This window comes from Lipotes vexillifer, unplaced genomic scaffold (assembly GCF_000442215.2).
Source record: "Lipotes vexillifer unplaced genomic scaffold, Lipotes_vexillifer_v1.1 scaffold469, whole genome shotgun sequence".
In the NCBI taxonomy this organism is placed as follows: Eukaryota; Metazoa; Chordata; class Mammalia; order Artiodactyla; family Lipotidae; genus Lipotes; species Lipotes vexillifer.
Window position 1 is genome coordinate 1,231,013 of NW_006788006.1, and position 18,474 is coordinate 1,249,486.

Genomic DNA, 18,474 nt, shown 5'->3' on the forward strand with positions numbered 1-18,474 from the left:
GCGGGGGGGGGGGGGAGGTCCTCTAAAGTCTGGAGATCTCTCGATCCGCAGCCTTTCTCTGTGCTCCAGGCCCTTTAATAACCTCTCCGGGCTCTGACCCCACCTTGCGGATACCAAAGCATGTGGCACAGCGGGTCCCATTGGTAAGGAATGGCAAACAGCTAGGAATGCAGGTGGTGGAAGAACGTAAGTGGAAGCTGAATAATAGAGGGGAGGTGAGGACAGGCCCTGGGGGGGGGGGGGGGGGGGCGGGGGGGGCAACACTAGTGGGCAGAGGGGCAGGGCTGTCTTCACTCCTGTAATGGGAGGGTCATCACCCAAAGATGCTGGTTGTGTTTACACTGATGTTTTGGCATTTATCTCTATTTTCCATCACCAGATAAGGGAAATGATGGCTTCAAATTTTTGAACTGTTGCAGGGAAAATAAAGGCAAGGTATTTTCGGGGGTTGGGGGAGATAGGGATGTCTAACAGTATCAAGACCAGGGTCAGGCAAGTGAGACACTCACATTGACAGCTAAATTTAGGGGGCCACCACAAAATTCAGTAATTAAGATAAATCATTTTATGCAATATTTTACAAAATCAAAATTAATGCAAAAAATCCACGATGAACGATATATCAACATTTTAAATAAAGACAGGAAGCAGCACTGCAGTTTCATGACCTTGCCTCGTTCTTCTAGTCCTGACCCAGCCCTTGGGTCTAGAATATGCCACTTAGGGAAACAACATACATTCACTAAGTTCAACTTCTTTGGTCATTTTAAATTTACAATACAGCTAATAGTAAATAAAGTAAAGGAGTAAAAATATGGCTTATTTATTATTTTTTATATTTTATTTATTTTTTTTGCTGTACGCGGGCCTCTCACTGTTGTGGCGTCTCCCGTTGCGGAGCACAGGCTCCGGACGCACAGGCTCAGCGGCCATGGCTCACGGGCCCAGCTGCTCTGCGGCATGTGGGATCTTCCCGGACCGGGGCACGAACCCGCATCCCCTGCATCGGCAGGTGGACTCTCAACCACGGCGCCACCAGGAAAGCCCAAAATATGGTTTATTTAAATTTCAGAAAGTGTTGTCATTGGTCAATCAAAGTAGAGTAAGTTGATTTTTTGTATTATGACCACAGGGAACCACACTGGCCCTTCTCGGATATAATTCAGAAGTCACCTTTGCTGTCAGCTCCTTCATATTCACATAGTCTGACTCTTAAATATTTCCCAGGACAATCGGTATATTCGAAAAGTCTCCAGATCTGTGATTTGCCAAAGAGCACTGGCTACACCTCAAGGCTCGTGTTGGCCACTTAAACATTCCTTGCACGTGACAGCTTCAAGAGGGGCAGTCCTTATATCTGGTATTCCTTCACCATTTATAGGGCAAGCAAAGGATGTCCCCAAATATTGCTAATTAACTATCTCAAGTCTTCTCAATATAACCCAGGGACCTGGCTTTAAAAGGATTCAGTTCTTTTTGTTTTGTTTGTTTGTTTGTTTTAGCTCAAGTAACTTCATGTTTAAACATGACACTCTTTTCCACATAATACCACCGCTAAGGAAAACCAAACAGAGAATGCCTGTAGCCAGTTTTTGTCAAGGTTAGGTTACGTCTCCCCAGTCCTCTCACATTGGGCATATTCTTCCTAACCCCCTGAGGTCAGCATATTTTCAAGGTCTGGGCTTATTTCATTTGGTGCCTTCTAAAACCGCTCTTTTCTTTCCAATCCAGGTTTTCATCCCTTCCTGGAACAGCTGGCCTCCCTTCCTCATAAGCCCTGAGAAGTGTATGCTTCTGAGCCCCAGCTCCAACTTAACGAATTCTAGTCTTTTTCCACTTCAGGAGAAAGATTTAGCTAGCAGACTTAATCTCTTTATATCTCAATTTCCTCATCTTGAAAATGGAACTAATAATCTGACCTCCCTCGTGGAGTAAAAGAACTGATGTGTGTAAAGCATTTAAGACCTTACCTGTCTTCATCCATCAGGGAAATGCTAATCAAAACCACAATTAGATACCTCTAGAATGACTACAATCAGAAAGTTAGATAACAACAAACGTTGGTGAGGATGTGGAGAAATTGGAACCCTCATATGCTGCTGGTGGGGATGAAAAATGGTGCAACCTCTTTAGAAAAGAGTCTAGCAGTTCCTCAAATAACTAAACATAGAGTTACCGTATGACCCATCCATTCCACTGAAAGGTATATACCTCCCAAAATGAAAACATAGATCCACGCAAAAACTTGTACATGAATGTTTATAGCAGAAACACTCATGGTGGCCAAAATGTGGAAACAACCAAAAAATGTATCAACAGATGGATGGATAAACAAAATGTTATATATCCAAACAATGCAAATTTATTCAGCTATAAAAAAGGAATGAAATTAGTGATACATGCTGTGACATGGATAAACCTTGAAAACATGCTACATGAAAGAAGCCAGACACAACATGATAAATATCATATGATTCCATGTATATGAAATGTCCAGATAAGTCAAATCTATAGAGACAGTAGATTAGTGGTTGCTTAGGACTGGAAGGAAGGGAAGAAAGAGAGGTGATAGCTAAAAGGTACAGCTTTCTTTTGGAGGTGAGGAAAATGTTTTAAATTCGCTGTGGTAGTGATTACACATATATTCATATGGGTATGTTATATGGTATGTAAAGTACATTTCAATACAGGTATTTTTTTAAAGACCATAGTAGCTGATGATAAATGCTCAACAAGTGGGAAGCTGTTATCTTCATAACTATTAAAAAGAAAGGAAGAAAGGGAGGAAGGAAGGAGGGAGAGAGGGAAAGGGGGAAGGGAGGGAGAGGGAGAGAGAGAGAGAGGGTGAGACAGACAAGCTACCTCTGCCTCCAACTCAAATATGTGGCTTCATATTTGAGCTAAGGATTCTTTAGAGCAGTGGTTCCCAAAGTGTCATCCTCAGACCAGCTGCAGCATCACCTGGGAGCTTGCTAGAAATGAAGATTCTGCAGTTCCCCCTGCCCACCCTCACTCTGAGACACTCTGAGGTGAGACCCAGCAGCCTGATTCTGATGTGCCCTCAAGTTGGAGACCCATTACTACAGAAGACTCACTCAGCCGACCCCATTCTACATCCATGAACCTACCTGGCTTCTTGATCTTGGGCAAGTACCAAACCTCACTGCGTCCACTGCCTCATTTAAAAATGGAGCGTAACCCAAAGCGGCTACCTGATTCTGCCTGAGCACTTCCCTTGAAGCAGGCCCAGCCTGTGGATGCATCCCCCCAATCTATCTGACTCCACAACCCATGAAAGGGAAATGGATTTTTATTGAGGATTTCAAGGGCGTCCAGAAAGGCGATTTACATCAGGTACTTTATGGCAATCTTATTAACCTTATAAAATGTTACGTCCCTGCTCTTTCCCCATATTTCTTCACCAGCCACTGGGTCCATCATCCCCTCCCAGGTCCCCATCAACTGCTAGCAATCTGGTTTTTCTACCTGTTCCTCCCCTATTCCTCAAACCAGCCACCACTTCATCTTCCCTCTCCCATGTCTTCCCCCATCTCTTTCCATATTGCTTATCTTAGAAGGAGAAGTTCAGATCCCCTCTCTCTTCTTTCTATAATTTGTATCCTTAGACCTATCATTCACTCAGCCAACAAAAGCAACTCATAGGAGAAGACACCCTAGCTCCAAAAATGTGAAGACTTGAAATGAAAAACAACAACAGTCAACAATGCTTTCCTTCCCTGAATATGATACATGAGAGAGATGAGGTCTCCAAAGCCTAGAGTGCAGTTCTTGATACACAGCAGGCACCAGATCACTGTCGCTGTTTATGTCATCATTGTTTTAGATAAAGCAAGCATCCCTCCTTCACACAGTGAAGATAAATTATGCACGCATGTTCCCCAACACAGGACATGGGCGTCCCCTCTTTCATGCTGCTCTCAGGCACAGTAAACAGGAGGAAGTTGACTCACAAGGTCAATATTGGGGAGATTGTGACTCCAGTGAATGCAGGAGGAATCAGGTCAACCAGACTGGGGAAAAGGAGAGAAAGCAGACATCTAGCATTTATAGAGAAGTTGCTGAGTGGGGACTAGTGGAAATTCACAAACAGGAATCATCACCAGCGCAGTGTGATTATTCCCATTTTACAGATGATAGACTGAAATGCCTCTACATGCCACATCTCCTGTTACAAAACCTGCCATTTCAGGAGCTATGGAGAAAGAATTTGTTGAGGAAGGTCTTTTTCATGGCATTCTTCAGCTCCTTGTTTCTGAGACTGAAAACTATAGGACTGAGGAAGGGGATGAGGACTGTGTAGGTGATGCCCATCAGGGTGTCTACTTCCAGAGACTGGGGACTCTTGGGCTTGAGGTAGATGACAGAGGCAAAGCCACAGTGCACGACCACCACGGTGAGGTGGGACGCACACGTGGAGAAGGCCTTGTGCCGGCCCTCGGCTGAGGGGATCCTCAAGATGGCGGCCACGATGAAGGCATAAGAGAGGAGGATGAGAAGACAGCAGCCCAGCAGGACAGTGACACACACCAGGCCCACACCCATGGCCACGGTGGAGACGTTGTCCCCACAGGCTAACTTCACTAGCGGTGGCGTGTGGCAGAAGGAATGGTGGATCACACTGGGTCCACAAAAGGTGGGGTAGAAAATGGCTGATGTCACCACTAGCCCCATGACTGAGCCTCCAGCCCAGGACCAGGCCACCAGGCAGGCACAGCCACGGGGGCTCCTGAGCACGGTGTAGCACAGGGGGTGGCAGATGGCCACGTAGCGGTCATAGCCCATGACGGTGAGCAGGAAGGAGTGGGTGAAGCCAAACGTGAAGGAGAATATCTGGCTGGCACAGGCCATGAGGGCGATGGAGCGGTGGATGGAGAGCAGGTCGGCCAGCATGCGTGGGATGATGGCAAAGGTGTAGAGGACCTCGGAGATGGAGAGGGCACACGGGAAGAGGTGCATGGGCATGTGGAGGCTGGGCTCCCTCCAGATGGTGGCCACGATGAGCAGGTTCCCCAGCAGCGTGAGCAGATACATCGGCAGGTACAGCAGGAAGAACATCAGCTGAAGGTGGGGGATGGTGGAGAAGCCGAGGAGGATGAATTCGGTCACTGCTGAGAGGTTGGCTCCCTGCATGGAGGCTGTGCCTGAAGTGAGGTGTGACATGGAGAGGTCAGCTACTGGATGGAAGGAAGTCATCAGCTTCCATCATTCCTGGCCCTGCTGCCAAGGGGCTGCTTCTGATAGATGACAGGTGGCATTGGTTGAGTTCCTACTCTGTGCCTCCTATGATTTAATCTTCTCGTCAGTGCAGTGGGGGAGGTGCTGATTTGATCACCCCATTTTGAGTGTCTTGAGAATACTCACTGAGAATATTGGGGTGCTAAATGCTAAGCAACTTGTTCAAGGTGAGCTGTCAAAATGGCAGAGTTAAGACTTGAACACATGGCTGACTTTCTCCAAAGGCTATACACCTCTCTCCCTCTGGTTACCTTCGATAATATAAATATTCCTTCACCAGAGCTTCTAGCCATTGCCCTCCTGCTCCATTCTGCTAAAATTTGTTCTTCCCATAGCTTCAGATATCACAAGACCTACCTACCCACGGCTACAACACTTTGGACCAGGGTGCATCTCTAACTTAAGATGAATCAATCAGATTCTTCCTCTGGAGTTATCCATTCAATTAATCAGAACCAAGAGACTGTGTAGAAATAATGTTCTAGTTGTTTTCAAGATCCCAGAAGGTGCATCTGTACCTTCTGAGGCAATGCAACATAGCCATCTGACAAAGGGATGAGGGAGTCAGTCAACCTGTGTTCGAACCCCTGCTCTGCCTGCTGTGTAAATCTGAGCAAGTGTCTTAATTTCTTTGTACCTCCATTTCCCCTTACCTAACTCAAAGTGTTGTTGTGAGAATTAAATGAGTTATTCTTGGACTTGATCTGGAAAACAGTATGTGCTACCTATGATAATTAATACACTCAATGAGCAAACGTATATGATCTGTGCTCAGTAAATAACACTTTAATGGGTATTCAGTGTCTATTTATGAATAAAAATTTTAAATCCTTTTTAAAAATAAATTTATTTATTTTATTTATATTTATTTTGGGCTGCATTGGGTCTTTGTTGTTGCGGGCAGGCGTTCTCTAGTTGCGGCGAGTGGGAACTACTCTTCATTGCACACGCGGGCTTCTCATTGTTGTGGCTTCTCTTGTTGCAGAGCACGAGCTCTAGGCACACAGGCTTCAGTAGCTGTGGCACGCGGGCTCAGTAGTTGTGGCTCGCAGGCTCTAGAGAGCAGGCTCAGTAGTTGTGGCACACGGGCTTAGTTGCATCCGTGGCATGTGGGATCTTCCTGGACCAGGGCTCGTGTCCCCTGCATTGGCAGGCGGATTCTTAACTACTGCGCCACAGGGAAGCCCCAAGTCCTTTTTTTAAAAATTAGGCTATTAGGCTATGTCAAGTTTAAAAGGCAGCTAACCACTAATCTTTTTTCTGTCTCTATGGATTTGCTCCATGTTGTAGCATTGTCATAACTTCATACCTTTTTATGGCTGAGCAATATTCCATTGTATCGACAGACCACATTTTGTTCATCTATTCACCCATTGATGGACATTTGGTTCTTTTCCACTTTTTCACTATAGTGAATAGTGCTGCTATGAATATTTATGTAAGAGTTTAAGACATATCAATGGTTGCTGGGGGCTGACTGGGAGTGGCTTCTAATGGATATGGGGTTTCCTTTGGGGGTGCTGAGAAGATTCTGGAACTAGATAGATGGTGCTTGTACAACATCGTGAATGCATTTAATGCCACTGAATTGTACGCTATAAAATGGTTAAAATGGTAAATTTTATGTTATATGTATTTTACCAGAATAAAAAAATAGGAATAAAGTAGTAAATGCCCTCTTAAGCGGGCTCATGTCCTTGATCAAGCTCTGACAAGTTGAGAACAAAACAAAGTAGGGGAACGAGACACCTTGGTGACTGAAGGTTGCTTTCCCCAAACATCACTGGCTTCCAGAATTTCTTGGCCTCCCTCCCTTGGAGTCACTTGTTTCTTTCCCTCACTTCTGGGTCAGCACCTGCCATAGGTCCCCAGGTAGCCCCTGTGGCCTCACTCATTCCTGATACCGTGAGATCCTAGAGGGGGTGTCAAAGTCAATGACTTGGAAACAAGAGCCCCCAAGAAAAGGCTGAATGGGTGAGACTGGGATCATGTGGGCTGTGGTCTCAACTTCCTGTAGCTCTCCAACATCTAGTGCAAGTTTTTTCAATATTTAGTTCCGGATCATCCTTTGCTATGGATGCACTGTAAGGTGTTTAGTAGCATCCCTGGCCTCTACCAGCTAGATGCCAGTAGCTCCCGCTCAGTAGTGACAACCAAAAATGTATCCAGACATTCTGACAGGTGTGAGGTGATACCTCATTGTAGTTTTGATTTGCATTTCTCTAATGATTAGTGATGTTGAGTATCCTTTCATGTGTTTGTTGGCAATCTGTATATCTTCTTTGGACAAATGTCTGTTTAGGTCTTCTGCCCATTTTTGGATTGGGTTTTTTGTTTTTTTGATATTGAGCTGCTTGTATAATTTGGAGATTGATCCTTTGTCAGTTGCTTCGTTTGCAAATATTTTCTCCCATTCTGAGGGTTGTCTCTTCGTCTTGTTTATGGTTTCCTTTGTTGTACAAAAGCTTTTAAGTTTCATTAGGTCCCATTTATTTATTTTTGTTTTTATTTCCATTTCTCTAGGAGGTGGGTTAAAAAGGATCTTGCTGTGATTTAGGTCATGGAGTATTCTGACTAGGTTTTCTTCTAAGAGTTTTATAGTGTCATTGCCAGTGTCCCCATGGGGGCAAAGTTGCCTCCAGTTGTGAACCAGTGATCTAAAGAGTACAGTTGTAATTCCTTAACTGCTCTTTCTCCCTGGATCTCAGTTCTTCCCCTTCTTCAACTGGTAAACACCTGTTCATCTTTAAGTCTAAGCTTAAATGTCACCTTCTCTGTGCAGCCTTCCTGGATACCTCTTCTCAAAACAGATTTAGTCACTCATTCCTGTGTGCTTCCAAAACAGTACTCCTGAGTAAGCTTAAAACTCCTTGAGTTTAACTCTTTCATGACCTTCATTACAATATATCATGCTGGAGACACAACTGTCTTTGGCACTGGATTTCAGTTCTTGATGAGAGTAGCTACTCTTTATTGGACGTTGGCACCTGTGCTCTTATGCTTCTTATGAAATCTTTAATACAATATTGTGAAGCACCTGCTATGATCCCTGTTTTACAGAAGTGGCAGCTGCCTCCCACAGAGGACACACCACTTGCCCAAGGGACCATGGCTTCTGAGTGGGGGAGCCAGGACCTAAACCTACATCTGAATAACCCCAAAGCCTATCTTTTCCTAAACTCTCTGTTATACTCACCACTTACTGGTGGCTGTTAATGAATGTCAGGACTACTTCCAGGACCAGGGACATGTTAGCTTCACCATAGCAGACCATTCACATGCTCCTTCCCTATATTAATAAAGATCACAAAAGTCACAGCCACAAAGAAAGAAAGAGGTACTATAAGAAAACAAGAGCTCACCATGTCCTGGGAAGGTGGTCCAGGGCTGCGTATACACCTTCTGGGATGATGGAGACACAGAAAACAGCTAAGATTGGTGTCTGTTCATTCTGGGAAAATGCGAAACTGTGGAGACAGTAAAAAGATTTATGGTTGTCAAGGGTTCAAGGAGAGAGCAGAAGAGATGATTAGGTGGAACTTGGGTTTTTTTTTTTTAAGGTGGTGAAACTCTTCAGTATGATACTATAATGGTGGATACATGACATGGTGCATTGGTCAAAACTCATAGGATGTACAGCACCAAGAGTGAACCCTATTGCAAACTGTGGGCTTTGGTTAATAACAGTGTGTCAATATTGGTTTAGCAGCTGTAACGCAGTTATCTCACTAATGCAGGACGTTAATAATAAGGGAATCTCTGTGCTGGGAGAGAGATGGTACATGGTAATTTTCTGCACTATCTGCTCAATTTTCTGTAAACCTAAAATTACTCTAAAAAATCTACTAATTTTTTTAAAAAAGAAAAACAAACAGTCATAGAACCATGGTGGGTATGGGAGTAGGACAACAGAGAGGTAGACTGAAGTGTCCTAGCATTGATCCACTAGGAGAACAGGTAGTGGGTCCCTCTGTAAGTAAACTGAACAACCACAGAGAGAGTGTAATCTGGCAATCTCATACTTAGAGGAACCCACAGCAGGGCCAGCTCCCCATCCAGGTGGGGCCAGCTCCCCACCCAGGAACTCAGAGGCCATGGACAAATCCTGTCCTCATATACCCCTGCAGCAGTTTTCCAACTTCAGCATTAGGGATTTTAGGGGCCGATAATTTGGGGGGTTTGGGGCTGTCCTGTGCATTATAAGATGCTGAGCAGCATCCCTGTCACCCACTAGATGTCAGCAGCATCTCCCAATTGTGACCATCACATATGTGTATGTATAACTGATTCACTTTGTTATAAAGCAGAAACTAACACACCATTGTAAAGCAATTATACCCCAATAAAGATATATGAAAAAAAAGTATACTCACACATTGTCAAATGACCCCTGGGAAGCAGAACTGCTTCTGGTTGAGAACCACAGACCAGGTCTGTGTCATCTCCATCTTGCCTTACCTGTCTGCCCCCATCCTGGCTCTCTCTTTTCACTGAAGCTGTTTAGGTTCCCCTCTCCGCATCCTCCCTCCTATCTCAGCCACCTCTTGCCTCCCTTTTTTCTCCTATTTTCATCTTTGACTCCTTACCATCACTGCACCTGTCCACCCTGGTGCTTCCCTGATACTTTATACCCTCAGAGCCAGGTGGTTGATTGGAGCCTTCAGTCCTAAATCCTCTTTTCTCTCTGTTTTCTGTGCTTCCCCACAATCCTTTTACCATTGTTTTTTGGCCAGGACAGAGAGGAGAGAGAGGTTAAAATTCAGGCAGGTGTTCTGGGTAACTTGGTGTGGCAGCTCTTTTCTCTCTGTACCTTAGTTTTCTAACCTGTCCCACAAAGCAATCATCACATTACCTTGAAGCCAGAAACTAGAGTCCTGCCTGCTGCTCCCACCCCATTCACACAAATTGCACAAGGAGTTGTATAAACAGGGTGGCTTCTCTGAGTCTGTGGCAGATACTGGTTCCCCGGGTCTCTCCTGCTCAAGTGGGAGGGAAGGAGGTTGATTCACTTAGGGCTCCAGGTTCTGCATTTGCTTCTGCCTCACTCCAGCAAGATGCCCTGGTTTGGAGTTTCCCTTCAGGTGAGGGCTGCAAGGCAAGGAACATTCCACCCTGAGCATGCCAGTGCAGTAGGGGGATTTACCTGTGTCTGTCCTCCATTTTTTATGCTGCCTCTGCTCCCTGCCTGTTACCTTCTCTCACTGTGGTACCACGGCCTCTGCCTCTGCTATAGGTATGCTGGGACCCCGGGGAACGCTGCGAGGCATTGGGCAACCCCAGGGAGACTCTGTCCTCACTTTCCTTCCCTCCCTACCTTCCAGGGGTGAGTTGATTACATTAGCTTCTCAGGGGCTTCAACAGAGTCTAACACTCTGCAATTTGGGATTTGGGGCTCTGGCTCCTAACTTTGACAGGAAAACAGCCCTTCTATTGCCTGCTGGGGCTGAGAAAACTACCCAATGTGCCTCTCCACCTTCATTCTTCCCTTTCCAGGTTATTTGCCCAATTAAATATCTTTTTTTTAAATTTAAATTATCACATAAATATTTGTTTCTTCTTATTAAATAATCGAAATGCTACGAATCAGGCTAAAAGTCATGCAATGGCCAGCCATGCTATTACCGTGATGAATTTGATGGGCATCCTTACAGACCTTTGTATGCATGGGGCATGTGAACAAACACAATCCCATAAAATAAGAGTAGTATTGTGGAGTTTTGTTGTGCTTTTGGGGGTTTTGTTTTATTTTGGGGGTGAAATTCACATAACATAAAATTAACCATTTTAAAGCGAACAATTCAGTAGCATTTAGCACATTAATATTGTTGTTAAACCATCATGTTTATCTAGTTCTAGGACATTTTTATCAACCCCCAAATGGGAGATCCCATCCCATTAGCAGTCTTCCTCTGTCTGCTCACAAGCTCCAGATTAGCAGAAACCACTAATCTCCTTTTTTACCCTATGGATTTGCCTGTCCTGGACATCTCATAGAAATGGAATCATACAGTATGTAGCCTATGGGGTCTGGCTTTTTCACTTAGCATATTTTTGCGATTCATCCATCATGTAGCATGCATCAGTGCTTCATTCCTTTTCATAGCTGAGTAATATTCTGTTGTATGGCTTGACCATATTTTGTTTATTCATTCACCCATTGATGGGCATTTAGGTTGTTTCTAACTTTTGGCTGTGTGAGTAGTGCTGCTATGGATATTTGTGTACAAAGGTTTAATTGAATTATCTTTATTTCTTTGGGGTATATTCCAAGGAGTGAAATTGCTGGGTCATATAGTAATTCTGTGTTTAATTTTTTGATGAACCGCCAGACTGTTTTTCATACTATGTGTTTTAACACAGGTCTGATTGTCCTTTGGGTACCTTTCTGTAACTTGGGGCTTTTTTACACATCATTTTGGAGTGATATTCATGTTAGTTTTTATAGTCCAAGGTTTCTCAGCCTTGGCAGTGTTGACATTTGGGGCTGGATCATTCTTTGCAGTGGGGGTTGTCTGAGCATTGCTGGACGTTTAACAGCATCCTTGGTCTCTACCCACTAGATGCCAGTAGCTTCCCCACCCCAGCCGTGGCAAAAATGTCTCCAGACATTGCCAAATGTCCCCTCTTTGGCAACATCACCTCTAGGTGAGAACCACTGCTACAGAAACACTCATTTTTATAAAATAAGTTTAATAAATCAATTTTATAAATATATTCAGTATACATTTCACTTCCATTTTTTTTCCATTGTTAGGAATACATATCCTTGTATGGCTTCTACTATAAACAGGTACTCTCTGATTCAAATACAAATGAGTAGTGAGATGATCATGTAAAAAATATGATTCTTAAATCTAAGAAAAATTGCCAAGCTAAACTCCCAAGTGGCTGTGCTAATTTACACTCTGAGCACTTGTGTGTCAGAAGATCTGTTTCCACACACCCTCACTAATGCTTGACAGTATGAAACTTAATTTTGCTGATATGGTTGTCAAGTGGCCAAGTGGTTTCCCACTGTCACTCTAAACTGCATTTCCCTAAATACTAATGGGGTTGAAAAATCTCCATTGGTTTTTCTTTCTTCTATTTTTTATTTAAAAAAATTTTAAATTTTATATTGGAGTACATTTTATTTACAGTGTTGTGTAAGTTCCAGGTGCATAGCAAAGTGATTTAGTTATACATATACATATATCTATTCTTTTTCAGATTCTTTCCCCATATAGGTTATTATAGAGAATTGGGTAGAGATCCCTGTGCTATACAGTAAGCCACTGTTGATTATTTTATATATAGTAGTGTGTATATGTTAATCCCAAACTCCTAATTTATTCCTGCCCCCTCCTTTCCCCTTTGGTAGCCATAAATTTGTTCTCTAAGCCTGTGAGTCTGTTTCTATTTATAAATAAGTTCATTTGTATCATTTTTTTTTAGATTCCACATATAAGTGGTATCGTATGATATTTGTCTTCCTCTGCCTAACTTTCCTCACTCAGTATTACAATCTCTGGTTACATCCATGTTGCTGAAAATATCATTATATCATTCTTTTTTATGACTGAGTAGTATTCCATTGTATATACGTACCACATTTTCTTTATCCATTCGCCTGTCATTGGGCATGTAGGTTGTTTCCATGTCTTGGCTATTGTGAATAGTGCTGCAGTGAACACTGGGGTGCATGTATCTTATCAAATTATGGTTTTCTCTGGATATATGCCTAGGAGTGGGATTGCAGGACCATATAGTAGCTCTAGTTTTAGTTTTTTAAGGAACTTCCATACTGTTCTCCATACTGGCTATATCAATTTACATTTCAACTAACAGTGTAGGAGGGTTTCATTTTCCCCACACCTTCTCCAGCATTTATTGTTTGTAGGATTTTTAAAAACATCTTTATTGCAGTATAATTGCTTTACATTGTTGTGTTAGTTTCTGCTGTATAACAAAGTGAATCACCTATACGTATACATATATCTCCATATCCCCTACCTCTTGTGTCTCCCTCCCACCCTCCCTATCCCACCCCTCTAGGTGGTCACAAAACACCAAGCTGATCTCCCTGTGCTATGTGGCTGCTTCCCACTAGCTATCTACCTTACATTTGGTAGTGTATATATGTCAATGTCACTCTCTCACTTTGTCTCAGCTTACCCTTCCCCCTCTCTGTGTCCTCAAGTCCATTCTCTACATCTGTGTCTTTATTTCTGTCCTGCCCCTAGGTTCTTCAGAATGCCACCCTTTTATTTTTAGATTCCATATATATGTGTTAGCATACAGTATTTGTTTTTCTCTTCCTGACTTACTTCACTCTGTATGACAGAATCTAGGTCCATCCACCTCACTACAAATAACTCAATTTTGTTTCTTTTTATGGCTGAGTAATATTCCATTGTATATATGTGTCACATCACCTTTATCCATTCATCTGTCGGTGGGCACTTAGGTTGCCCATCTTTCATTATTTTACTGGCTGAATGACAATTCATTGTAAATATATACCACATCTTTATCTATTCTTCTGCTGATGAGCACTTGGGTTGCTTCCATATCTTGGCTGTTGTAAATAGTGCTGCTATGATCATTGGGGTGCATGTACTTTTCAAATTAGCGTGTTCTTTTTCTCCAGTTATATACCCAGGAGTGGAATTGCTAGATCATACGGTAGTTCTATTTTTAGTTTTTTGAGGACCATCCATACTGTTTTGGCATGCTTTAACATTAACACATTGCTCAGTGAAAGTTCTGTTTCACTGTTGCAGAGATGTCCTAGGCTTGTATCCATGCACAGACCCATTTCTCTAAGTAACCTGGTTCCTTTTATTGGCATATGGTAACAGATATTATAATCATTGTTTCCTTAAATTCCATTTTTTTTCTGCTTTCAACAGTACTGCCTAAGCTTTCCTTTGGTGCATATTTGCCTGGGATACACTTGTCCATCCTTTTATTTTCAAACCTTCTGCTTATTTCCTTTAGAGGAGTAAATACATTAATACAAAATAAGATGGCAGAAATGAGTACCAATAAAACAGTATTAAAATAAATATGAATGGGTCACCCAATCAAAGGACAATGACACTCAGAAAAAAATGTTAGAACCTCAATATCCAAAAATATGTTTTCTAGAACCGGCACACTATTCAAGAGGATATGACCCTGATCATCTGTGCCTGTCTTAAAAATTACAAACCTGGATCTTTTATTTCTTTTCATCACCATTAATAATAACCCAGGAACCAAACTATGTCTTAAGCACTTAATATACTGCTCTCACTTTATGTTTATCACAATGCTGAATAGTAAGGACTATTACGATTTACTCCATCTTACTGATGAAGATGTTGAGACCCAGACAAGTTAAGAAAGTAGTTATACAGTATAGAGGTCTTCAATTGCCATTTAATCTTATGTTAGAGCCTATGTTTTAACCACTGTGCCTTCATTCTGTTTCTGATCTCACCAGATTCAGCATCCTTGTCTGGTCAGAACTATAGCACAGTGTCTGAATTCATCCCCATCGGCTTCTCCAACTTCCCTCAGCAGCTCCTGCCCACCTTCCTGCTGTACCTGCTGATGTACCTGTTCACGCTGCTGGGGAACCTGCTCATCGTGGCCACCATCTGGAGGGAGCACAGCCTCCACACACCCATGTACCTCTTCCTGTGTGTCCTCTACATCTCTGAGATACTGTTCACTGTTGTGGTCACCCCTCGAATGCTGGTTTACATGCTCTCCACCCACCACTCCATCACCTTTGTGGCCTGTGTCAGTCAGATGTTATTCCCCGCGTTTGGCTTCACCCATTCCTTTCTGCTCATGATCATGGGCTATGACCACTATGTGGCCATCTGCCACCCCCTGTACTACAATGCGCTCATGAGAACATGTGACTGTGCCCATCCTGTGTCCTGGTGGTGGGCTGGTGGCTCAGTCACGGGGATGATGGTGACATTGATTGTTTTTCACCTCACCTTCTGTGGGTCTAATATGATTCACCATTTTCTCTGCCACGTGGCCTATGGGAAGGAAAGAGCTTCTGTCACCATGGGTGTGATCCTTGTTTGTGTCACAGCCCTGCTGGGGTGCTAATTCCTCATCGTCCTCTCCTATGTCTTCATCGTGGCTGCCATCTTGAGGATCACCTCTGCTGAGGGCTGGCACATGACCTTCCCCACCAGTGTATACCACCTCACCATAGTGGTCGTGCACTACGGTTTTACCTCCATCATCTACCTCAAGCCCAAGGGCCCCCATTCTATGGACAGTAACACGATGGCCACCACCTATACAGTCTTCACCCCCTTTCTTAGCCCGATCATCTTCAGCCTCAAGAATAAGGAGCTGAAGAGCACCAGAAAGAAAAGCTTCCACAGAACATTCTGTCCCCTAAGCTCCTGATGGCCAGTTTGGTGGTATGGAAGTGTGACAGATGGTTTGGGTTTAAATAATGCCTGTCTCTACAGAACTGTTGTAATGATTCAGGTCTGTAAAACACCTGCACTCCATAGGAGTTTGATGCATACTAGCTATTTGTTTCTCTCCAATATTTCCCCCTCTTGCCTAGGCTCTATCACCATAACCTCTTATTTATACCAAGTGAGATGGACTCCATCCAATTATCTATGCCTAAGAATGTGTTATCTGTCTATAGTCAGGTGAGGAGCACCACATGGATATGTCAGGACCCTGATGCACATGGTTCTTCTTAAATGGACTAGCAAGAGAAGACTTTACTCCCCCATCCCCCAAATTAAGAATAAACAAAATAACCTAAAGATAGTAATAAATGCCACCAAAATTGAGTCTTTTTATGTATAAAGTACTGTGCCTAGTGTTTATTATTATTATTATATTTTAATGATTACAAATGTACAAAGGAAAATACTTTCCCCAGAGAAAATGGTTTACTATTTATAGTTTCTCACTTGATTTTGGAGTTGTAGACAGTAATGGATGTTTTTCTGTTAAGCTGAACTGAGTAAAGGATGTTAGAATTCAAAGTAGAGAGAGAGCCAAAGTGAGAGAGAGAGAGAGAGAGAGAGAGAGAGAGAGAGAGAGAGCGAGCAGGCAAGTAGGATTGGAGTCCTTTAGATCTGATCATTCAATTGATTAAAAACTATATGGGGCAAAATCCAGGCAAGATGGGAGGAAGCAGAAGGAGGTTGCTAGTAGGGCGATATGCATATGAGGAAGGGGAAGAAAGGGAAGATGATGGAGGTAAGAAAGGAGGAAGGGAGAGAGAGAGAGACGGAGAGAGAATGGGAGGAGAGAGAAAGGGAAGAGGGATCAGTGCTTAGGTAAGAACACAGACATGTTACAGGGTATTATCTGACATCTTATGGAAATCTCTTTCCATGTTTCCCACACATAATTTTCAGTAAAACATCAATTTTCGTTACTGTGTTAAAGTTGCATCTATTCCAGGGGTGTGTTGAAAGCTAGAGCGCTGTCTCAAGATGGCACAGAGGTGAGAGGCCAAGATGGGTATCTTCAGTATGCACATGGAAAATGTGGGTGGAGGTCACACAAATGTGGCTGAAGGGAGTCACAGGGAACTTTAGGTCTATCTGACTCCCATGCTGGTGTTTGGGAATATAGATCACTGAGGATCCAGAAAGGGGGTCCTATGTGGGATATCAGTTGTTAACTCAAAGGTGAGGTCAAATATTTTAGCTGGAGGCAGAAGATGTTTTCTAAGGATAAACCCACAGCCACCAATCATCTCATTAGTATACAAAAGACACTCGTATCAGAGGGTCAGGAACCAAGGCCAACACAGAAAGGCTAAATATTTATGTTTTATGACATCACAGGAAGGCATATGCAAATATCAGACTGCCTGGCTTGGACCACCAGGGCAATGGGAATAGGGTAGAATTTGGGAAGAGAGGTGACTTCTAGCCAGTTTGGTCAGAAGACTTATATTGCACAAGAGAAAACACTCTCCAAGACCCAGCTCCAAATGACTCATTCTGAAAAGCCATCCAGCTGTCCTCACCTGAAGACATAGCCCTGGAATCTCATTCTAGGCTCCTCCAGCTTCTGCCTTCCCTCTGACCCTACCTTGACCCCAGTGGATTGAGGACATTTGTATCAAGCCTTGTCTTCCCCTGAGATTGGGAGCTCCTCAGCCCTCAGCGGAGACTAATGTCTCTCTGAGCAGAGGAAACACTAGTGATCTTTGTTCTATGTGGATAGTTGGAGGAAGGAGTAAAGGCTACAAGTTCCCAAAGGCCCCTTGAGGTCCCTCCCAGCGTCTCCAGAACCTGAGGACAAATCTAGTTTGGTTTCCTGGGGAGGCCCTGGGGAGCGGCCTGCTGTAAACCTGCAGCAGGGATAAAGCATACAGGATCGGTTCCAGGCGACCCTATGTCTGACCCCACACCTGCCTGTGGGTACCACTGACAGCATGGAGCAGGAGAGCTTCTTCTGCCCTTCCCTGCTAGCTGCTTCATGGAAGAGGCAGGCCAGGCTGAGGGGAGCCAGAGGGAGAGGGAAGGAAGGCAGAATCAGACGGTTGTGGATAGCACTGCCAAGCCTGGGGATGGAGTCAGGGCTGGGAAGAAGGCCCAGAAGAAAGGATCTCAGTCTTGAGAGGCTGCTGGGGGTCTTCTCTGTTTACCCATTCTGGGTCCTTGGTTCTCACCCAGCCTAGGTTCCCTTTGCAGCTCCTAAGTCAGCAGTTTGTAGCCTGGGGTGATTCTGCACTACAGTGGACATTTGGACATGTCCACAGACAGTTTTGGTTGTCATGATCTTGGGAGGGAGGGATGCTACAGACATCTGGTGGCTTGATGCTTGGGATGCTGTTACATATTGTACAAACACGTAATAGTGTGGTACATTTGTTACAACTGATGAACCATTACAGTTCAATTATTATTAACTGAAGTCCAGAGTTTACCTTAGAATTCACTCTTTGTGTTGTAATTTCTATGGATTTTAACAAATTTATAATGATATGGTATGAATTTTCTGGTATACAGAGCATGTATACTTTGAATTTTCACAATTCTACATCCTCACCAGCAGTGTCGGAGGATTCCTTTCTCCCCATTGCCCAATCACCATGGCATTTTCTAATTTGGGGGATTGAATATGTATACAGTGAAATTTCATTGCTTTCATTCATCCCACCCAGTCCTTTTTTTTGGAGCATCTTTTCATTTGCCTAACTCCTTCTGTGATTTCTCTCCTCATATCCTTTGCTCATAT

The 18,474-nt window shown here is 43.5% G+C and overlaps 2 protein-coding genes across 2 annotated transcripts; one reads left to right on the forward strand and one right to left on the reverse strand.

The window, feature by feature from the left end:
* Positions 1–4,206: 4,206 nt before the first annotated feature.
* Positions 4,207–5,151, reverse strand: LOC103089370 (olfactory receptor 10H1-like). Its single transcript, XM_007460975.1, has one exon. The coding sequence runs from the start codon at positions 5,149–5,151 to the stop codon at positions 4,207–4,209; it is 945 nt and encodes a 314-aa protein (XP_007461037.1).
* Positions 5,152–14,548: 9,397 nt separating this feature from the next.
* LOC103079785 (olfactory receptor 10H3-like) lies at positions 14,549–15,657 on the forward strand. The gene is given in 2 exon segments (XM_082931200.1): positions 14,549–14,558; positions 14,723–15,657. Coding segments are annotated over 2 exon segments (945 nt in total).
* Positions 15,658–18,474: the final 2,817 nt, after the last annotated feature.